The sequence below is a fragment of the Hydra vulgaris genome, chromosome 01, assembly GCF_038396675.1.
Source record: "Hydra vulgaris chromosome 01, alternate assembly HydraT2T_AEP".
NCBI lineage: Eukaryota > Metazoa > Cnidaria > Hydrozoa > Anthoathecata > Hydridae > Hydra > Hydra vulgaris.
Window position 1 is genome coordinate 17,124,109 of NC_088920.1, and position 24,733 is coordinate 17,148,841.

At 28.6% G+C, this 24,733-nt stretch overlaps 3 protein-coding genes across 3 annotated transcripts in view; 1 reads left to right on the plus strand and 2 right to left on the minus strand.

Annotated features, from left to right (window-relative positions):
* The window catches only part of LOC136075147 (NACHT, LRR and PYD domains-containing protein 6-like), a 53,787-nt gene extending 45,978 nt beyond the window's left edge, over positions 1–7,809 (plus strand). Inside the window, exon 5 of the mRNA XM_065787498.1 lies at positions 7,170–7,809. Coding sequence (XP_065643570.1) covers positions 7,170–7,756 — 587 coding nt within the window. The 3' untranslated portion in view covers positions 7,757–7,809. The remainder of the gene's footprint in view (positions 1–7,169) is intronic.
* A 4,406-nt stretch (positions 7,810–12,215) lies between these two features.
* On the minus strand, positions 12,216–12,810 carry LOC136074163 (uncharacterized). The gene is made up of 2 exons (XM_065786468.1): positions 12,422–12,810; positions 12,216–12,351 (listed from the first exon to the last, which is right to left on the minus strand). Exons 1-2 carry the CDS (start codon positions 12,808–12,810, stop codon positions 12,216–12,218), a joined length of 525 nt encoding a protein of 174 aa, XP_065642540.1.
* Positions 12,811–13,546: 736 nt separating this feature from the next.
* Positions 13,547–13,966, minus strand: LOC136074164 (uncharacterized). Its single transcript, XM_065786469.1, has one exon. The coding sequence runs from the start codon at positions 13,964–13,966 to the stop codon at positions 13,547–13,549; it is 420 nt and encodes a 139-aa protein (XP_065642541.1).
* Between the last annotated feature and the right edge of the window lie 10,767 nt (positions 13,967–24,733).

Consider the following 24,733-nt stretch of genomic DNA (forward strand, 5'->3'; position numbering starts at 1 on the left):
CGCGTTTGCCTGCACAGTGGCGATCAATTTCATCCCACAAATTTTCTATGGGGTTCAAATCCGGTGACTGGGGTGGCCAGTGCAAGACTTGAACACCATTAGCAGCAAGAAAATCTTTAGCCACTTTGGACGTGTGCTTAGGATCATTGTCTTGCCGAAAGATCCATGTAGGAAACAATGCTATTGCTGGTTAGCAAATTTGCGAAAGCATTTGCTGGTAGCAAATGCTTTCGCAAAATATCTCTATACATGGCACCATTCATGATTCCTTTGACCTGATGCAACTGGCCTGGCCCGAACAGATGACATACAACCCCACACCATGATGCTACCACCACCATGCTTTACAGTTCCCTGCAAACATTCCGGTTTATATGATATATTTTGACGACGCCAAACGAAAATACGTCGAGAATCATTACCAGCTAAATTAAATTTGGACTCATCAGACCACAACACCGTTTGCCAATCAGTAACACTAAAATGCAAAAATTCGTGTGCAAATTTGAGACGCTTCTGGTGATTAATTTTGGAGATAAAAGGCTTTTTAATAGCATCATGACCATTCAAACCTTGTTTATTCAAACGACGACGAACAGATTTTGAAGATATTAAAGGTCCACCAACATCATGCCACTGTCGAGACAAAATTTTGGAAGAAAGGCAACGATTTGTTAGGGCCAGGCGTTTTAAGGTTCTATCTTGATGTAAAGTTGACATTCTAGGACGGCCACATCTGGGTTTGTCCGTGAATGTATTTGATTCCAAATGTTTCTTATATGCATTCTGTACAGCATGGGGACTTTTTTTTAATTTTTTGGCTATATCATTTAGGCTTAAGCAACTAATTTCCATCAAAGCCACCACCTGGGCCCGAACAGTTGGATCAAGGCTTTTAGCTTTGCCCAGTCAGAAAATATTTTCACTTAAACTCTAAAATAAATACGAAAATAACATTAAATACATTATCTAACTAGTGTACACATTCCAAAAAGTAGCATAAATAACAACTGAATTAACCAAAATATTGATACCAATACATCATTAAGTTACCAAAATATGTTAAAATATATTTTATTATTTTATTTATTTAAACATCTTCGTTTCCAACAAGGCTGCAAGCAGCCACTAATTAAAGTTGGAAGTTACTGTAAGAGAAAAGATGAAGATTGTAGAGCAAGATAACGATTGACGGACGATTTAAAAGATTGCAAATTATATGAATCAGGAAAGCAAGATGAAGGAAGCGAATTCCAAAGAACTGATGTTCGAGGAAAAAAACTAGACGAATAAGCGTTTTTGGAGCACTTAGGAACAGTCACAGAAAAAGGATGACACTTAATTGAATGACGAGTAACACGAGAATGAATTTTAGTAGATGGCACAAGAGACGCTAGCTCTTTAGAGCAGTGCCCATTATAGTATTTGTAGAAAAGAGAAAGAGAAGCAACATTACGACGATGTGATAATGGTTGGAGGTTGGCTGCAATAGCAGGTCCAACTATGTTTACAATTCGTTTTTGCACCTTGTCTAAAAGAGAAAGAGCATCGTTAGAAGATCCGCCCCAGATATGGCAACAGTATTCCATACAAGGCCGGATTTGGGATTTATAGAGATAGAGAATAGAATCCAGAGTAAGAAAGTGGCGAGCTCGATAAAGAGATACAACCTTAGCAGATGCTAATTTTGCAACTGATTTGATATATGGTTTCCAAGAAAGATTGGAAGTAAGAGTTAATCCAAGAAGATGAAGAGTAGGTGACTCATCGAGTATATCACCGTTCATAAATATAGGAAGATCTAAATTAATGCGATAACGATTGGCTGAAAAAAATTGAGTTTTATCTGAATTAAAGTTCACCAGCCACTGTGAGCCCCATGCTGTAGCAGAAGTGAGATCCTTTTCAAGCTCAAATGCCCCCTCCAAGCAATCAGAAGGTGTTGGTTTCTTATCACGACAAGAATAAATGGTAGTATCATCAGCAAACAATGCCACCTTAGATGTGAGAGTATCTGGAAGATCGTTAATGTAAATTAAAAGAAGTATAGGGCCAAGGATAGAACCTTGAGGAACCCCTGAAGTTACAGAATAAGAAGAAGAGTGTTGTCCATCGAGGACAACTTTTATGCTACGATTGGAAAGGAAAGATTCAATGATCTTAAAGATGTTGCCGGATACACCATAAGAAGAAAGCTTATGGAGAAGACCAGCATGCCAAACTTTATCAAACGCTTTTGAAATGTCAAGAGCGATGGCCTTAACCTCTCCACATTCATCTAATGCATGATAAAACCTGTCAGTTATTACTGTTAGCAAATCAGCTGTAGAACGAGAAGATCGAAATCCATATTGATGGTCAGAAAGTAAGTTATTAGATTCAAGATGAGAAATTAAGTGTTTGTTAATTAAAGATTCAAAAACCTTGCTTATGATAGGAAGAAGACTTATGGGACGGTAGTTTGACAAATCAGATCGCTCCCCAGAATTTTTGAAGATAGGGATAACAGATGCGGCTTTCCAGCAGGCTGGAAAACAAGACTCTGATAAGCACTTGTTGAATAGTTTTGAGAGTATAGACGACAGCTCCAGAGAACACTTCTGCAAGACAATAACAGGTATGTTGTCTGGGCCACAAGCTGTGGAAGAGTCTAGGCAGGAAATCACTTTAGATACAGATGCTGGAGTGATATGAATGTCAAGCAATGGATCAACCTGTTTGTTGGCAATATCAGGTAGAACGCAATTAATGGAATCAAGAGATGATATTGATGAAAAGTTTTTAGCAAACAGTTCGGCTTTGTCTTTAGGTGAGGTGACAAAGTCTGAACCGTACAAGAGAGGTGGAATTATAGATTTGCCCTTATTATTGATATTATTAAAGATTCTCCAGAAGTCACGAGAGCCTAATTTTTGAGATAAGATACGAGATTTCATGACCTGAGAATAGCGGGTTTTGGCGTTAGACAAAACCTTTTTACAGTTGTTTCTAGCAGTAATAAACAGACGTCTGTTTTCTGGAGAATTGTTTTGCTGATAAATATGGAAGTAACGGTTTCGATTGGCAATCGCAGCAGCACAGTGTGAGGAAAACCATGGAGGAGAGTGAGGTCTGACCTGGAATCGTCGAGAGGGAATAAAAGATTCCATGCCTGCCTGAATCAACGAAGTTATGTAAGAAGCACATTTGTCGACAGGAAGTTGAAAGATTTCTACCCAAGGGCCATCACGAAGAAAATCACAGAAAGAATCCCAGTCAGCTTTACTGTAGTTGTAAGAGGTTTGATAATAGGGGGACTCAGGTGATGAAGAAGAATGAGATATTAGTTTTAGAGAGATCAAACTGTTTTAGAGAGATCAAAATCAGAATCACCTAAGGGTGAATGTGGAGAAACTGAGCACTGACTAGGATCAGAAACAAGACATAAGTCAAGTAGAGAAGGTAAATGATTAGGGTTGTCAGAAAAGCGAGTTGGAAAGTTTACTATTTGAGTTAGGGATTGAGAAAGGCAAAAGTTGTGGGCTTTAATGCCTGCAGAGTCACTGACACTAGAGCCAAGCCATTCAGAGTGGTGAGCATTAAAGTCACCGACAACAACTATATTAGCTGACGGATAAAGAGAGAGGGCTTGGTCAATATGATCGGAAATAACATCAAAAAGAGTGCAGTCTTGAGATGAAGGAGAGCGATATAGAACAAAGAGAAAGGCAATAGAGTGAAGTGGTGCTAAACGAAAGCACATGAAAGAATAGTCTGTGGATTCAAACCTAGTTTCACGACAAACAGGTGAATTCTTACGAATGTAAATGCCTAGGCCAAGCATGTGACTATTGGAGTCTTTACGAATCAGAGGAAGATAACCATCAACACTAAGATCACAAGATGAGACAGCCGAACTCAAATTAGTCTCACAAAGAGCAAGTAGGTCTGGTAAACTTTGCAAGAGATAAGACTCAACAGAAGAAAAGTTACTTCGAAGACCACGAATATTAGTGAATGATAGGTTTAGAGAACTTGGTGATGATGATGGTTTTTTGTGTTTTATAGTTTTTGGTACTTTATTCATTTTTAAATTAGATTGAAGAACTTGACTCAAAGCATAGATAGTTTTCAGGACACCGTTTAATAGCCCAAGCAATTGCCTCATTACTACTAATAAACCCTAAGCCGTAACAAAGGGCTCCAAATGTGGCCTCCGCAATGCACACCAAAAGTACAAACAGGGACACCATCCATGCGCAAAATGGCACTGTTAATACTTTGATATTTTTCAACTGTTGATGGAATCAGCCTCTCTGAGAGCTACCACAGAGTTCGGGAAACCTGACTACCAGCCGGCCTCAGAACCATAAAACTGAGTTTTAGAGCTGTACCCTCATAAGGAGATAATAGAATGAGTTGCCTAGTCATAAAAACAGTGACACAAGCAAACCTATGCATTGAGTCAAGAAGATCCAGCATTCAACATCCTAAACTGGAAACAATGTATTAAAAATACATCTGCGCCAGCCTAATAGATGAAGAAGGGGTGCGAGGCTGGTCAACAGATAGAATCTGTTTACCCCTTAAGTCTTTGCCTAGGAGGCCTTCTACAAGACAGTAGCTGGGTGCATTTAACATCTGCCCAAGATGAGTATTTTTATCGAGACACCATCTCCAGCCTTTACTCAACCAAGAGCCCCAAGGCAGGGGGTGTTTTAAATCGGAGTTGGCATCTCCTAGCCTTTGCCTAAAAAGGCGTATCCTACAAGGCAGCAGGACATGAAGCAGATTGTACTGGGTTACATGTTACCAGTAGCAGGATAACCTGATCTGACACTGGATGAAAATGTTCAAAAATTGGCTATAATATTAAAGAACTCATGAAAATCAATATTTATATTTGGTTTAATACACAATTATTCATGAATATCAATAGATTCGTACCTTGTCAAATTACTATATGCATTGTTATACTTATAATGTTAACCTCACCATACTTATGCCGCAAAATGATGAAAATACAGTTGGCTCTAAACTTATGACCAGTACTGTATATATGTATAATATATATATATATATATATATATATATATATATATATATATATATATATATATATATATATATATATATATATATATATATATACATACATATGCTAATACTTAACAAAAACTGTATTTATTTAATATATAACTCTTCTCGACAAATATATTCCTGAATGTACTTATTACACACTCTAAAACCTTTAGAATAATAAAAATACAGTAAAGTTGAAAAATCGCGTGCTTTTAGTCATGGTTTCACATTCCTTGCGAAAACTTAAAATAGTTTAATACTATATTTTTGAATCGGAAAAAACCATCACTAAAAATTTAATATCCTAACTGGTTTTTTGGTATATATAGTAGTTAATTTCACGGAATCAAAACCTTATTCTTGACACGTGTCATTCTTAGTGTTTTCGGGAGTTTTAAACACGCAACAGAAACCACGCGTAACTTTTTAACGAGTTGTGCCGTCTGGGAAGTGTCTGGAGGTCTCTCCAATAATACTCGCATTACAGCCAGCACAAGAAAATTTATTGACAACATGAGATTTAAGCAGATTAGGAAGTGACTCTTTTAAGCAAAAACGATCTTGTATTTTATTAGTATTGAAAATTAATTAAATTAGACTTCTATTTTTTAATATTAATTACAGTGTTTTTTATTATTGTAAAATAATCTTTTGAAAATGTGAATAAATTTTACGAAACAAGTCAAGAATAAAAAACATCGTGTTATTTTTAAAAATTATATATATATATATATATATATTATTATTATTATTATTATTATCACTAATTATTAAATAATAGTAATATAAATAAATATAGTAAACTAATGATTAACTACCCAAATATCGTTTAAATGCTTGAGAAAACAAAATAAGAAAACTAAAATGGTAAAGACCTTTAAAACAAAAATTGCAAAGATTCTTTAGATTCGCGCTATTTTTTACTGATAATCTGTTTAACACAACAGTTAAACATAACGGTTAAACATAAATTTGCAAATAAATATTACCATACTAATGATTTAGGCACCATTTACGCGTTATACCACTTTCAACATAATTTCAAGTTAACAAAACGGTTATCATAACGTCAAAATTTTCGTTTACCGTTATGTATATATATATAAAAAGAGAAAGATAGATTATCAGGGAAACGATAAATATAGTTTTTAGTATTTTTAATTGCAGAATTTAAGTTTTCATAATCAGATTTGCAAAAAAGTTTGCGTTTTAGCGGTTCTTGGTTTGCATTTTACCGACTATCGTTTCAACGACATTTCTTGTGGTACGTTAATACAAATATGGTGTAAAATATAAGACAGCAGCGCGCTAACTAATTTTGGTTTGGCGGAATAGTGTCACAAAGTTCTCATTGTCGCAAATTTGATTGTCGAAAATGTGAAAAAGGAATAGTGTCGCAATTTGTCGCATGATTGATAATCGAATTTAATGAATAGTATCGAAAACAAATAAAAGGAATAGTGTCGCAAATACTAAAAGTAATAATGTCGTAAACAGTAAAATCGGAATAGTGTCACAATCGAAAAAAAGGATTAGTGTCGCAAATAATAAAAGAAGTAGTGTCGCAAAAAGTAAAATCGGAATAGTGTCTAAAACATAAAAAAGGAATAGTGTCGCAAATAGTGAAAAAGGAATAGTGTCGCAAATAGTAAAAACAGAATTGTGACGAAATTATTTTTTCTGTTAAAGTAAATATGATTATAGGACACTATTCCGTTTGTTTTTTTTTTATACACTATTTCTTAAATTCATTTGCGACACTATTCCGTTTTTTTGTTTTTGACACTATTTCTTAAATTCATCTGCGACTATTCCTTTTTTCATTTTCGACACGATTCGTTAATTTTATTTTCAACATTATTCCTTATTCTGTTATTCGACAATCAATCATGCGACAACTTGCGACGCTATTGCTTTTTCACATTTTCAACAATCAAATTTGCGGCAATAAAAATTTTGCGACACTATTCCGCCACACCGTTTTTTCATTTACAATATATGTAAGTTTTTTAATATAATATATATAATATCGCAATTTTGATTATTATTTTAATTATTGTTAGTTTTTTTTGTTTATAGTTTTATTTAACATTTAATTTTTCTTTTAGATCGTCTAACTAAAAGTTATTATTTTTCTGATGATTTTAATTTATTCTACGAAAGTTTTTATGAAAGTCAATCGTCATTTACTGATGTAATAAAATCAATCGTTGATGAACGATGGCATGGTATTTGGAAGGTTTCGATTGACGATGGAAAAACTTCTTACGCAACTTCTTGTGCTAATTATTTCGTAAATTATTACGTAAAATCTGGAAGAAAGTTATTTTGGTTACGCGTTGATAAAAATATTTTAAGTGATGAAGAAAAAAAACTTTTAATTCGATGTTCAACTAATGTCGGCGCTGTCTACTTTCACCGTCCAATTAATTTCGAAGGATGGAAACCGGAAGATAAGATTGAATATTTGAAAATAAACATCTCATCTTATTTAATAACAAAAAAAGATTTTGAAGAAAACTTTCTTCCTTGGATTAATCTTTGTGAAGAATTATATCTTCAACTTCACAAAGACATTGATTTCATTAAAGATATTTGTGAATGGATTCGTTGTTTGAACATCAAGAAGTTTAAGATCGAGTACCGTCGAAAAAGTTTTCGTCACCTCGATAAATTAACTTTTTATCGCGAATAAATGTCTAATATTTTAAATATATAAAATGAAAGCAATAATTATAAAATAATAAATGAAATATTTAGTTTACTTTTTATAACTAAATATGCTTTAAAATATAAAAATTAATTTAAATATATTATAACTAAAGCTATAAAGTGTAATAAATCTTACATCACTAAAATATATTTGTTTTAAAATATATAATTAAAGATAATTAAAATTAAACTATTAAATATATAATTATAATTGTGGTGCATAACTTTTTATAAATATTATTTTTTTTAAACCTAATTGATAATAATAATATTAATAATAACTGATTATTAAACTTATAAATATTTAGTATAAATATTTTGGTATATAATTTTTTATAATTTTTTTTTTTTAACGTTGTTATTTTGTTATTAATTGTTATTTTTTAATATTTTATTTTCAAATCATTATTATATTATTAATTGTTATGATTTTTACTATAATATTGATGTACTAACAATAAATAATTGCTATATTTTTAATAATTGTTATAATTATTTGCTTATTGTTTTATATATTTATTATTTACGTTGTATTAAGTTAAATTTGATTAAAATATGTTTGGTGTATATATGTATATGTAGTGCTAATAAACTTTCTACTTATTAAATAAATTTTTTTACTGAAACATTTCTTTATTATATTTGACCTTCGTTATCATACATGGTGTTTAAGATAAAGTCATAAAGTTTATTGAAACTTAAAGAAATCATTCTCCAAGTTTAAAGTGTTCGCCATTTGTTTCTTTATAATTTTCGTTGTCAACGAAATATAAAAATTCGAGAGTTTTGCAAAGTTTTTTTTAAGTTTATTTTTTTCAAAGTTAAATTTTCATTTAACGTTTATTTAATTGTAAATTAGACATTAAATTTTATTTTATCAATCTTCAATCAGAATGATAAAATAAAGTTATATTCATTTTAGCTTCGCACAAAAACATTGATGCTTTCGTCAATTATTTTTCAAATATCAAGTTTTCGCCGTTTGTTTCTTTAAGATTTTCGTTGTCAACGAAACAAAAAAACTCGAAAATTGTGCAGATTCTTTATTGAAAAAATTTAGTTTGTAAGTTAAATTTTTATTTAACGTTTTCTTATTTGTGAATTAGACATGAAGTTTTATTTCGTTAATATTCGATCAAAATGTTTTTTATAACAATTGATTAAAAGCATTTTACTTAAAACTTTACTTAAAAGACAACTTAAAGACTTCTTAAATTTTATTGCAAAAAAATGTGTTAAGTATGCCGTTGCAAAATGCATGATCTTTTACCATTTCTCATGGTATAATAAATGAATTTCGGTAAAATGCTGTAAATAATTATACAAAAGTAAAAATATATACTTATATCCGAATAGAATCTAGACTTAATAGAATATTTAAGAGTTTATTTAAACAAAAAAAATGTCTATAAAACATGCATAGCTCATTAAAATATAAACGTGTATGTATACATACTTTGCTACCTATTTAAAACCAGAAAAAACATACTCGTCCGTTCTTTATGCAGATCTTCCGGCGTCTTAAAATACGTCATTAATTCCTAATGGAACTTGCTTAAACAAATAACGAAGATATGTGCTTACAGTCTAATATAAGTGGAAGTTTTTGTTTTTTTGCACTCCAGCATATCCCTAATAAGTCAATTTTTTGAAAAAAAGTCTGATAATTTTTTTGAGTTTTTTTAACTTCAGTAATGCTTGCATCTTCTAATATAAGTAATACTATTAATTAACTATTTCTTTATTTCAAATACTTTTTTTTTTCTTTTTAACTATTTCTTTATTTCAAATACAAAGGTCTTGTAGAGTAGACCTATGCTATTTGATGTTTGTGTGTTTATATAATGTGAGTGTTTTAAGATAATTTACATCAAACCCCTAAATTAGTAAACCTCTATTTTATATATGTGTTCTACTTTATTTGTTGGTAGAATTATAAAGATAAATTACAAACATAAGGAGACCTTAAGGTATTTCACATCTGGATTTTTCTAAGTTTTAGTTGTTATTTTTGTATATGATTATAAAATGTTTTCTATCATCGAGGAAGTTTATAAAATTACTACACAAAATTGCAAAACTGACAGTCAACAAGCAATAATAATCGCAATGCAATAAGATCACATTTCAGTGATATCGCGAGCGGACGTGTTTTTTTTTCAAACGACTTTGTTAAAGCTAAATTTGTTTATATTTATTTTCTAAAGAAAATAAATAATTTTTTATATAATATGGCAGTTACATTATTAGAAATAACAAAATTGTTTGAAGATTACAAAAAAGAATTTTAACTGATGTTAAAGCAACAAGAAAAAGTTTTTATTAGTATTATTAGTGGAAACTTAAAAATATTTAATGACAGATTAGAAAAAGTAAAAAAAGACATCGACGATTTAAAACTTAGTTTTAAGAACAACTAATTGATTTTATGTAGTTTTCAAGAAAAACTAATTGATGAAAAAATTGATGAAGACAAAAAAAACAATTCAGAAAGTATACGCATACAAAAAAATTATAGGAAATAGAAGATCGGTCGAGACGTAATAATTTAAAAGTAGATGGAATTGATGAAAATGAAGGTGAAAGCTGGGAGGAAAGCGAATGAAAGGTAAAAAAAGTTTTTGAAGAAATCTTATCTGTTAATAATGTCAAAATTGAACGGGCCCATAGAACTGGCAGCAAAGAATTTAAAAAGCCAAGAACAATAGTAATAAAACTTTTAGATTATAAAGATAAAGTCGAAATTTTGAGGGAGTCGAGTAAACTAAAAAGGAAAAAAAGTTTAAATAAACGAAGACTTTTGGTTCGAAACGACACAAATCCGGAAAGATTTAAGGGAAAAAATGAAAAAGGAAAGAGCAGCTGGTAAGTTTGCCTTCATATCATATGATAAATTGATAACACTGATCAACAAATAAAATTGTATTGTGCATATCTTGTTAACTAGGTGGTTTTTTAAAACAAATTAAATATGCTGATTTCAAATATGCAAACCAATTTTCACCATCACGTCAAGTTGTAAAGATATTTGGGTTCAAATCTTTAGTATTTAAGGTAAAGTCCCTAATATTGTCGAAAAAAAAGTTATTCAAAAGTATGTCAACCTGGGTCTCAAAAGAAGCGTATTTCCATAGAGATTATAGAAAACATAAATATTTTTACTTAAAATTTATTGACAAAAAAAATTGATGTAAAAAAATGCTAAAGACTTTTAAAAAAATTTTAACAAAATGTTTCTCAGCAATAATACAAAAAGTACTTATTTTTATTACAAACAAATACCATTTTTAAAATCTCTATGAAAATACGCTTCTTTTGAGACCATGATTGACATACTTTTGAATAACTTTTTTTTCGACAATAATAGGGACTTTACCTTAAATACTAAAGATTTGAACCCAAATATCTTTACAACTTGACGTGATGGTGAAAATTGGTTTACATATTTGAAATCAGCATATTTAATTTGTTTTAAAAAACCACCTAGTTAAAAAGATATGCACAATAAAATTTTATTTGTTGATCAGTGTAATTCGCGTTTGGAATGCAAAAAAAAAGCAATAAGTTTTGTTTATATTTGTCATCAATTAACGCAATTTTATTTTCATTATTACTATGCATATTTAATTTAAACTATTTTTTAAAATGGAGGAAAATTTCATATTTAAATCTTCAAATGAAAATGACATCATAGATGATAACGAGACTGATTCAAATTATTTTAGTCGCAAAATGCTAGAAAGTCAATACTATTCAGTTTCTGAATCATCACAATATCTAAGAAAAACTAAAAACACTTTTTCAATTTTAAATATCAATATTCGAAGTTTAAATAAAAACTTTGAAAATTTAAAAGTATTATTGGATACAATTAAACACGATTTTAAAATTATTTGTCTGACAGAAACTTGGTTTAAATGCAGTGAAACAAATTATGAATTTGAACTGCAAAGTGCTATTACCAGTGCATATACACTGGTAAAAATTGCTATTACCAGTACACCAATCATATCACCTTATTTTAGGCATGTGATACGCGCGTATTTTAACTGAAATTAAATAAATTTCCATGGCAAATTCATTTGTTAATACTTGTTTTTAAAAATGGCCGCAATTTTAAAGTTAGGAGACTTTATCACTTTCCCTGATTTTCAAAGTTGTATGAATGCAGTCCAGTGCCGTGGCTTGTGGATTTGGGCCCTTTTCTAAAAGGGCCCATTTCTTTTCTAAAAAAGTGGATAAATTTTACAGATTACTTTAAAACAGCTGGGTACTTGACATATTTTAACGTCGCCGTTCATAAGGCTAAATGCAATCAAATTAACGCTTAAATTCAATTATATATATTTTATAATTGTTAAATTGATATAGAGTTACTAGTGAAGAGTTTCTTTAACTACTGTAAATGCATTACGCAGATAATAGAAGTACGTTGCAAACCATCAAAAAAAGGGTTTGCGAAGTGTTTTCATGCTTGCAAACTCATTTATTATGCCTTCATAACTTAATGTTCTTGCAACCTCGTTCTCAATAGACAGCATTGCTAAGGAAGACAAATGTTCATCGACCATTGTTGACCTATTTAAAAATACAAAGAAATAAAGCTACACGTATTTTTGTATAATGAAGCAAGATTATTTATACTAACCTATGAAATGTTTTAATTAGTTTTAACTTGCTGAAGCTACGTTCTGCACTTGCAACAGTAACTGATAAAGTAAGAATGATTCGTAACGCAATAACTAGATTGGGATAAGTTTCTTGCACCTCTTCTTTGTAGATGTAGTTTAGGAAGTCATATGTAGAATTTAGGAGAGCATTTTCTTCCTCCTTTATAACTGTGACAAAACGTTTTAACTCCGATTCTAAATCCTCAGAATCTATATCAGCAAGCTTTATTTGCAAATTTTTGCAATAAGCAGACAGAGAATTTTCATTACAAGCTTTGATAAGACTCTCAGATCGGTAACGAAAGTCACAAAGCTTTGTGACAATGCTGATCTGTTCAAAACGCTCTTTTACTGATGCAATTGACATATCAATTAGTGGCAAAGAGAAATCTGCTTTATACTGATGTTCAGGTTGCCAGTGTGATCAGCACACTCCTATGAATAAATCGATTTTTTTTTTCGTGAACGCACCATCGAAAAAACCTTTTCAATACCCAATACTTCTGCGATTTCTGATGCCTTAACACGTGCGTCAGAAAATCCATTTTTGCGAAACTCATAAAGAAAACGCCTTTGTTACATTTATTTCACTAGCTAATATGTCGAGAGAGGTTGCAGAAGACTGAAGCAGCTTACTTGATTTGTTAATTTGAAATAAAACGTCATACCAAATAATGATTGATAATAAGAAAGGTCATGTTCTAATATATTCTGTCAGCGATCGTACTTCTGTGGCTGTTGCCATATCTCTTTTTTCTAAGGCATATTCTTCCAATTTTTCAAGTGCCTCTAAGATTTCTTTTAAATAGAAGCGAAGTGGTTTAACACAGTTTATTCTACTTTCCCATCTGGTATCTAATTGTGGCTTGACTGAAATTGCCACGCACGATTTTAAAGTTTCCCATCGAAGAGGAGACGATGAAAAGAGCGTGTATAACCTTAAAAAAACACTAAAAAAAGATATTGCACTGATGGATGACAGTGCACCATCAACAATAACAAGCTTGAGTGAATGGTTAGCACATGGAACATATAAGGCCTTAGGATTCATTTCCAGAAACCTTGCTTGAACACCTTTTACTTTTACTTTCATATTAGCACCATTATCGTAAGATTGACCTCGACAGTCTAATGTTTAGATCCCAATTTTTTGCCTGATTTAAAAATGCATTGAAAAGCCTTTTTCCAGTGGTATCATTTATTGTGAGATATCCAAAGAAATTTTTGGAAATGTCGATACCTACTCCAGGAGTACATGTTACTAATCGCAGAATAATGCTCATTTGTTCTTTGTGCGAAACGTCTGGCGAACAATCTAAAATAATAGAACAGTATTTTGCCTTTTTTACCTTAGAAAGGTTTTTGGATTCAATCTTCCTGGTTAAAAGTCTAATCAACTCGTTCTGTGTGTCATTGCTCAAGTAGTGCTCCTTAGTTTCTTTGTCCTGAATTCTTTGCATAAGCTCATTGGGAACGGTATCATACTTAGCCAGTAATTCAAACACCCCAAAGAAAGTTTCCATTGCTCTTCGAAACAATGGCAGTGTCTGAACCACGGAATGCAAGATTTCTTGCAGAAAGAAATAAGGTAATGTCTAGTATCCTTCTAACACAGCCTTTCAAAATATCCGCTCTTTATGAAGCAACTTTTGTTGTTTCTCGTCTATGATAGCTTGATTTGCAATGCCTCATTACCAAAATTGAGGAAAAAGACATTAATTAAGAAAAAAAAAGTAACAAAGCAATATATTAAAAAAAATATCAGGTAACCTTTTTGTAAAGTCATCCATTGTTCAAAGCACTTGAAATGTGCACTGCATGTTTCGTGCTCTTTAAGTTTTTTTGACAAGCCTTCCCAAGTGCTCATTCCTTACCGGAATGGTGAAGAAGTTATCCCAAAAAGTTTGCAACAAAAACAAAACACTTTATTGCTGTTCAAAGAATAAATGAGCCATGTGCGTTCAAAGATTTCTCCATTCTTCATCTTGCAGTTATAATAATTCAGTAAAAATTGTCTTCTTTCTAAATTGTATGGAAAATCAATTTCGATCTTTTTGAAACCACGTTTAACAATGTCACACCTCTGTTCGTCAAAAACATTATCTGGCCACTCAGACGGATCATCACTGAAAAAAATAGGCGGAATTGTTGTGCCACTTGACGAAGACTCGCATATCAGCCTATCTGACTCTACTCTAGTATTCAAATAACGACAATCAGAATTATTTGTAGTTTCTGTTGGTATCGAAACACTTCTAGTCTGAACTAATGGTTTCAAAAAATGTGTTAGCTTGGGGTGATTTGCGATTTCCTCCCTGGCTGCAGCTTTTTCTCTTCTCTTAGTGGCACCACTTTTCACTTTTTTCATACCAATAATTATATCGTGCTATACTATCGAAATATAATTATACATTTTTGGAAACCTTCATTGTTTTTTTTTTATATATATATAAAACTAACAACGCATAATAATAATAATAATAATAATAATAATAATAATAATAATAATAACAATAATAATAATAATAATAGTAATAATAACTAAGTTAATTATTATTATTATTAACATAATATTATTATTATCAATTATGTTTAAAAACATAATATTTATAAAAAGTTATATCACAATTATAATTATATATTTAATAGTTTATATTGCAATTACTTTTATTAATATATTTTAAAAGAAATAAGTTATATTTTAATGTAAGATTTATTAAACTTTTAGGTTTAGGTTTTAATTCTAATATATTTAATTTAATTCGTATATTTTAAAGCAAATTTAGTTATGAAAAAATAAACTAAATACATTAAATATTTCATTTAATATTTTATAATCATTGTTTTTATTTTATATATTTAAAATATAAAACATTTTTTCGCGTTAAAAAGTTAATTCATCAAGGTTATGAAAATATTTTTCACGGTACTTGATCCGAAACTTCTTGATGTTCGAACAACAAATCCATTCACAAATGTCTTTAATGAAATCAATGTCTTTGTGAAGTTGAAGATATAATTCTTCACAAAGATTAATCCAAGGAAGAAAGTTTTCTTCAAAATCTTTTTTCGTTATTAAATTAAATGAGATGTTTATTCTCAACTCTTCAAACTTATCTTTCGGTTTCCATCCTTCGAAATTAATTGGACGATTAAAGGTGACATCGCGAACATAAGTTGAACATCGAATTAAAAGTTTTTTTTCTTCATCACTTAAAACATTTTTATCAACACTTAACCACTCTAACTTTCTTCCAGATTTTATGTAATAATTTACAAAATAATTATTGCAAGAAGTTGCGTAAGAAGTTTTTCCATCGTCAATCGAAATCTCCCAACCATAATAAAAAAAACTTCGTTGATAAACAATTGATTTTATTTCATCAGCAAATGACGATTGACTTTCATAAAAACATTCGTAGAAAAAATCAAAACCATATAGAAAGTTCCTTTTTTTAGATAGATGATCTAAAAAAAATTATATGTTAAATAAAACTATAAACAAAAAAAACTAACAATAATTAAAATAATAATCAAATTTGTGATATTATATATTTTATTATTCTTTTTATATATACTTATAATAATATTTAACTCTAATTAAATAAAAAATTGAAAACAGTTTTTTATTATTAATAAATACATTTTATTTACATTATAATATTATAAACATAACAATTAATGTTAATAAACATTAATATTAAATCATAAAATTATATAAAAAACTACAACTACAAACTTTGAATCAAAATAATTCCTTAAAGTAAATTATAAAAAATTTACTAAATTTGTTAATATGAATATAATTTTTATATTATTAAATTTAATTAGAAATTATCAATGTTGTAATATTTATAATTTATAATAACATATAATATACATATATAATATAATATACATTTAACTTGATATAACAAAAAGAAAAAATTGATAATTTATTTAAGTTAGAAAATATATTTTAATTAATTCATATTAATATTATTATATTTTATTAATGTTCAAAATAAAAATCATTAGTTTTTTTGGTGTAAATAGATAAAAAGAAAGCGTGTTTTAATTATACACAGATATGAAGACTCAGTGTTTTTAATAAACCGAATATCTGAAGAACTTGGTTTAAAATGCGGTAGTGGTGTAGTGGTAAGAGCGCTCGCTTTGTAAGCGAGAGGTTCCGAGTTCGACTCCCACCACGTCCCTGGAAGTACCGCGCTCAACTTAGTTTCTCCGCGCAGCGGCCTTGCTCGACAAGGTTCGTGTTTCGGAGTTTAAGAGTTGAGAGAGGGTTGCACCACGAATAACAACTAAAAAAAAAAAAATTAAAAAAAAAAACAACAAAAAAAATGAGTATCCTCCTCGACTGTAGTGGCCCCCCTCGGGCCTTGGGGAGGTGAATTAATCTAAAAAAAAAAAAAAAAAAAAAATTTAGAATTCACAATCGAAAATCTTTTTCGACAATCTTTTACGAAATAACTTCAGTAAATAAATCTTAAAAAAAAAAAAATAACGTCAAAGAGTGAGGGTTCAATTAATTGATGATTCGATTTCGACTTCGATTGGAAACTTTGAAAAAATTTAATGAAAAAACACGACTTATATATTGATACCAAATTTATAAAAAAAAAGTCCGTGATGCATTTCGCGTTATTTTGAACTAAATTGAGAAATAAAAGTGTTTTTTTTTTCATAGGTATTTCAGAGAAATACGAAATACTTATGAAAAAATTCTGCTATGGAGAATACTTAATACAAACAAAAAAAAAAAAAAAAAAAAAGAAAAGAACAGTTGTTCAGATAAAACAAATATTTATATTGAGACATTCTCAGGCCATAGTCAACAATAATTTTACCGTAAAAGCATAGGTACAAAATGTATAAATGTTTAAATATCCAAAAAGTAACTAATGTCGCTAAGAGCAACCGGTTATCTAATCTATCAAATTTGAAATTTTTTTATAAATTATATTGAATGCGTGTTTGTAAAAAAAATTTAATAAAATTTTGTTTTAATGAGAAAAATTATATTCATGTGACAGTCTTTTGAACATAACAAAGAATATAGTTTCGCATATTTTGGCCAAATAAACACAATTTGTAGCAGGAAATTTAACTTCCACTGAAAACAAGAAAAAAACCTACTATTAACTTTATTGTCACAGTTGGTATTAAAACTCGGAAGATCTGTTGAAATGCAAAAAAATAGTACTCTTTGATAGAAATATTTTATATATTTAATAACTCGAATGAAAAAAAAGTCGCTTGAAAATACACTCTTATGATAGAATGAACTAATACTTGAAATCAAATTAATATTAAAAAATGTTAAATAAACTTTAATTGTTTTCAAGACTTTTCCTTGTATTTATATAAAATAATTTACGTAATATATCAAAATGAAAAAATAAATAAAAAATATAGTTGTTATCATCCATCAATTCTATTCAAGAGATCGTCGTCGTAAGTTATTATTTGCAGCAATTTAATTTAAGTTTCAAAATATGATTTTTTTTTAAAAAAAACAATAATTAAATATAAAAACTGAAGTTTAATTAAAAAAAAATTTACAAGTTTTGTTACCAGTGAGAATTTTTATAACAAAATGACTTTGTAAAGCATTTTAAGAAAAAAATCAAAAAGTTAGTTTTAATATATGACTCGATCATCGAACTTAAAAATTTTTTTTTATAAATTCGAAAGAAGTAGTAGCAGTTAAAAACAAACGGTAGCTTACGGAATGATATCGTAACTATCGCAACCATTTGATAATGGTAGCGGGACGTTAATGAGAAAATTTTAAAAGCGAAGTGAATTCTTTTTTCTCTATCATGTTGGTTTTCATCTTTGTTAATAAAATGTTGCATTAGTTTTCTTAGTTTCAACTTTTTATTAATTATTTAAATTAATACTTCATTTATAAATTTATAATATTAATTGTACTACTCCCAATATATTCAAAGATGTTAAATTTATATTTGTTTAAAAAAATCTCGGTTATTGAATAGTAGTAGACTCCAGTAACTTTGTCGCTATTAGGGGTCGTCCGTAAAGTACGTACGCTAAAAATTTAAAAATTTGACTTCCCCTCCCCCTGTTGCAATGCGCATATTATAAGTTCTTTAGGCCCTCCTCTCCCACCCCCTAAAAAGTACGTACGCTTTTGCCTTTTTTATTCTAATAATTCAAAGAGTTTTAATTTAGAAAATATTTTATAAATAAATATTTTATAAATTAGAGCGTGCGTCTTTTCAAGTTCATTATACCCCTTCCTTAATTCCTTAAAAACATGTCTTTTAAGTCGGGATCCTATGCCACGGATCCTTGGAAGACATATCTTTAAAGACATGTGTCTTCAATGGAGGACCGATTTTTTTAAAGTAGACGCAAATGTGATAAAAAATACAAAAATATTTTAACATTTTTTTTATCAACAATTCTACAGCCGTTTTTCAAAGCACCTTAAATTGCCTATTCAAAAATATATCGATGTATGTAAATTTTTTCTCTTTGAAAATCAATATTTTGACTTTAATTAAAATCAACTTTTATTTTATTTCAAAATGCATGAGATATATCGATATATTTATAAAGATATCTGGAAGTGTTTGTTTGATATAATTTATGAACCTAATTACAATTTAATACATTTGTGTTGGTATACTTTAAAAAAATATGCCAATTTTAAAAGCAGTTGGAATAAATTATGTAATATATATTTAATTTTGCGCTGTGCTAACAAATATATATTACATAAATAAAGTTACATTCATTGAAAAAATCAAATCCATAGTACTTAACGTTGAAAATTATACGTTTTTCAGATAAAACAACGCTTGACGATTTGTTATAATCGCATTACTTTTACCAAATTATAATAGTGGTTAAAATAATATTCCATACATACCAAACACGTCATACTTTTTGATGAAAAAACTTACATATTTTGTAAATGAAAAAACCGTGTGGCGGAAGAGTGTCGCAAAATTTGTACTGTCACAAATTTGATTGTCGAAAATGTGAAAAAGGAAGTGTCACAAGTTGTTGCATGATTGATTGTCGAACAACAGAATAAGGAATAATGTCGCAAATAATTTTAATGAATCGTGTCGAAAATAGAAAAAGGAATAGAGTCGCAAGTGAATTTGATTGTGTCGAAAACAAAAAAACGGAATAGTGTCCTATAATTATATTTACTTTAACAGAAAAAATTTTTTTGTTACAATTCCGTTTTTACTATTTGAAACACTATTCCTTTTTCACTATTTACGACACTATTCCTTTTTCACTATTTGCGACATTATTCCTTTTTTATGTTTTCGACACTATTCCGATTTTACTTTTTGCGACACTATTTCTCTTTTTATTTGCTACACTAATCCTTTTTTTCGATTGTCACACTATTCCGATTTTACTGTTTGCGACATTATTCCTTTGACTATTTGCGACACTATTCCTTTTTTTGTTTTCGATACTATTCATTAAATTCATTTGCAACATTATTTCTTATTCGACAATCAATCATGCGATAAATTGCGACACTATTCCTTTTGCACATTTTCGACAATCATATTTGCGACAATGAAAATTTAGTGACACTATTCCGCCACACCAAAATTAGTTAGCCGCTGCTGTCTTATGTTTTACACCATATTTGTATTAAAGTGCGACGAGAAATATTGCTGTAACGGATGTCGGTAAAATGCGAACCACAAACCGCGAGAAAATTTATAGGCAACATGAGATTTAAGCAGTTTAGGAAGTGACTCTTTTAAGCAAAAACAATCTTGTATTTTATTAGTAGTGAAATGTAATTAAATTAGACTTCTATTTTTTAATATTAAATTCAGAGTTTTTTATTATTGTAAAATAATCTTTTGAAAATGTAAATAAATTTTACGAAACATGTCAAGAATAAAAAACATTGCGTTATTTTTAAAAATAATTACTTATTTTATGCTATTACGACTTTTTTGAACATATATTATATAACTTATTTATTATATTTCAATTATTAAATATGTATACTAATATTGCTAATTCAACTAACTTCTTGGTCTCTTGGAGGTTTCAAGATATTGGGAGTTCACTGTATGTTCTTTACTATTATTTATTTAATACTTACTATTTATTACTTATTACTATTCTTAAAATTAATTTTATTTAATATTGCAAGTGTTAAATAATGTTAAATATACTATTTGTATAGTTTAAGTTTTTTAAGTAATATAAACTGAATTACTGATTTCTACAATAATTTATAGTTCAAAATGATAAAGGCTATTGTTGTCAAGTATCTTGGTGAAAGAAAAATTGTTCTTGCTAGTAATAGCAATATTGTTGTTTATAAAAATTGATGTAAATTTTTTTTTTTTTTTTTAATTTGGTATTAAGCCAGTTCTATAAAATATAAACTTTACGTTGATTCAAATCCATTTAATGTATTAATAAAGGTTTTTCTTTTATGGTTGCAATACTTACGTTGTATTTATAATATTTTAGTGTGATTCAATACAATAAATACTTAAGAAAGCCAAGCTTGTATGGTCCACAAGTTATCTATAATAAAACGGAATATGGAGTAAGGAGTCGTAGAACTGTAGATATGGATGTTCAAACCCTTGATCAGTACATGTGAGATGATTGTTGTTTTGATGGCCGTTTACTATTTGCTAGATTTGACATATCCTTATTGTTTCGGGCAGGGTCTGGGTTGTTTGCAAGATGTTTGCGGCTTTGGACAGTCGGCTGTTCTGTTTAAAAAATCTTCTTTGGCAATTTTTTTTACAGCAATGTTAAGTATTTTTGTATTAATAAATGTTCATAAGTTAATTTCTTTAATTATTTTGTAAATAATATTCACGATTATGAAAAATAATTTAAAATAAATATATTAGAAAATTAAACTGCATATATTTGTTTTATCTTTTAATTTAACTTTTATATACATAAAAAATGTTCAATGTTAGTTAGTTTGTTTATTTAGCAGTTTATGCTAATAATCATGCGTTTCAAAAAACCTACTTTAAAATAAACAAATATAATTTGACATAATGGATAACGTAACGAATAAATTCCTGTTATATCAGGTTTTGAACATAACTGTTATATACGCGTTATATAACGGGAGTTTTCCTCTCACATAACGGCTAATTGGCATTATGAAACCGTTATGTTGAAAACAACTTTGCGATGCAAAAACATAAAGCTAAAACCGTTATGTTATTTTTATACATATTAAGTATAAAACATGATGGCAATTAACCGTAATGTGAGAGGAAAACTACCGTTATGTTTTTTAAAAATATAAGAGGGTTTTTTATTTACTATGTGTGTGTATATATATATATATATATATATATATATATATATATATATATATATATATATATATATATATATATATAAAGTGAGAGAGGAGCCGAAAATTTAACGCGATACTTAAGGAATATATTTGTTTATATATTATTATAAAAATTTATATCTTTGGTGCTAAATAAGCTACAGAGGTGGTTGAAACCATTTTCATAATGGTCAATCACCTCTTAGCTTAAGAAATGCAAACCATTTAAAATAAACAAAATGTAAGTTGGCTACTAAAATACCCTAAATTCCCGAGTCAATGAATTTAAATTTAATATTTCGTTAGTTATAGATTAAAGGAAAATAAACTATTTGCCATCACATTTGGGGTCGGGGCTGCAAACTTTTTGGGGTTATTTTTGTTTCCTATCACTGATTAAGTTTTTGTAAAATATCCCTATTTAATATAAGCATACACCTACATAAATACAAGTTCTTTACAATGCTTGAATTTTTTATTATTAAAATATCATAAAATCCTTTGCCGACAAAATATTACAATTATTATACATCAAGATTAAATATAAATAAAATTAAAGCTAATTTTAGCTTGCTTTATTTACATTTAAGATATTGCCTTTGTATTTTTTAAAAATAATCTGTAAATATCTTAATGTGATAAAAGATTTCATAAGGATATGAACAAGTCAAAATGAAAGCTTTCTACTGTTTCAAAATAATCATGTTTGATTTAATTTCTTTGAAAAGTGAATTCAACAAAGACGTTTTTTTATCAAACAAAATCAAAAGAATGCTGTATCTGTTGCTCTCTTTTTTTTTGTTTTAATTTATCAACATTTGCGTTAATATAACATTCCCCCACCCCAATAACTTAAATCATCTAACGCATTTTATTTAGTGTTGACAAAAATTGTAGTTTTATTGTGTGTTGACACAACCAAAACCTATTGCTCTTTTTAATGGTTTTCAGCTTTATTTTTAGAGTTATTTTTAGACAAAAATATTTAAAACCACTCTTAAGAGTTGATAGACACGAGATAAAAACTGAGAAAAAGAGATAAAAAACACTGAAAATGAATTAAGCCACTTTTTTAACTTTATCATTATTTTTTCTCAATCAGATTACTAGTAACGTTTTTTGAAAGTATTTTAATATTCGTATTCAATGTTCCACACACATGAAAGAAATTGATAATGTAAAAAAAGTTTCTTATTTGACATACACATAACACGTATACATCTTAAGCTATACACTTGCATTTGTAATACACAGGAAGCGACAATTATTATTTTTTGGAAATTTTCTAACCCAACCCATACTTAATAAGACACCCCATTTAATAAAACTTTACTTTTTGTTCATAAAAAAATTGCATCGTCACATAAAAAATTGAAGTTTCCAAACTATTCCTTGTAAATGTAATTATACCAATTCCTAAATTAGAATAATTTTTGCTCCTTAAGAGTTTTTAAAAGGTAGGCACACTGTAATATATTTTTTATCATAGTATGAGGAAAAAAAAAACTCAATTTCTTGTTGAAGACGTTAAAAAAGTAATTTCAAGCAAAGAAAGGAATTCAACTTTATTATTAAAAACCATAGGAAAGTGATCTCAAGATTTTTATAAAATACTTATGTTCATAATTTCAAAAACAAAGCATTAAAAAAAAAGACTATTCAGTCTTTTTTATAACATTCTATTTATGATAATACAAAATATACTTTGTCTAAGAAAAACTAATTTGTGTTTTATAAAACAATAAAAAATCTAAGTTTAACAAAAAAAATATTTTTTTCCTAAAAACATGCTATTTTTTTAATTCCTTTTTTAATAGAAATCAAGTAAAAAATTATATATTTTTTATTTTATTGAACACCAATATGATTATCGAAAACAACTCAAAAAACTTACTTAAAACAGAATACAAAAGGATAGATTTTTCATTGGGTTTGTTTGAAGGATTCAGTTTAACAAGAAACTTTAATAAGCTATTTTGGCTTTTGTTAGCTAATCCACAAATCATCGATAAACAACACTTTAGCTTATCATTGGCCAAAATTTCATCACAACTTAAACAATTATATGCATAAACAGATGCACAAAACTCCATTATTGTCAAATGTGCGAACTGATAATAACAATCCAGATCTGTTTCAAACTTTTCTATAAATCCAAAAAAATTACCTTCATTTTTATCAAAGTAGTCAATAAAAGTTTCAATTTCTTCTTTGGAAAAAATTATTTTATTTTCAACAAACAATTGATAAGCAATCTTACAAATATTTAAAATATATATTTTGTTTGAATTCTTTTTCATTATCTGATAAATCATTTCATTGTTTTTGATGATGTGTTTTCGCAAAAAGTATAAAAAAATATTTGCATACAAATCTGTCATTGTTATGAATGAATTTGTATTTGTTTTATCTAAATAACTCATAATTTTACACATGGAAGACAAATAAAATGGAACAGATGCCATGGCTTTTGCAATTGGAGATTCTTTTAATGTTGCTTTTACAACTTCTTTTTTTTCTTCCATAACATGATTTTCTACATAATTATCGATTCCGATTTTGTTAAATCCCATTATTTGAATAGTTAGCTCATCACTATGCTCTGTATATATACTTTGGTATTGATCGATTGCATAAACTCTACCAGCAACTACATGTTTGTAACTTTGAATTTCAGTTAAAACTTTAACTATTGGATATTTACACTCCAATCTTGAATTTGATAACTCATTGAAATATTTAAACTCATCTAATCCATCAATTAGGAACAGTGCATTGTGAATACTAATATTAAAGTTATTTATAATATCTTTGTATAAAACACTTAGTAAATCAATAATATTAGAAATATTTGTATATTGATTAATCCTCCTGCATTCCAAATAAAAAACAAGTTCAACATTTTTCCAAATTATATAATTTGACCAATCAAGCAAACATTTTCTAAGCAACCATG

Excerpts from the sequence above, each read along its gene's own strand:
- LOC136074163 (XM_065786468.1), bottom strand. The coding sequence starts at position 12,810 with ATGTCAATTGCATCAGTAAAAGAGCGTTTTGAACAGATCAGCATTGTC. Across the intron at positions 12,352-12,421 it reads CTAATTAAAACATTTCATAG|GTCAACAATGGTCGATGAAC; the intron begins GTTAGTATAAAT and ends ATTTTTAAATAG.
- LOC136074164 (XM_065786469.1), bottom strand. The coding sequence starts at position 13,966 with ATGGAAACTTTCTTTGGGGTGTTTGAATTACTGGCTAAGTATGATACC.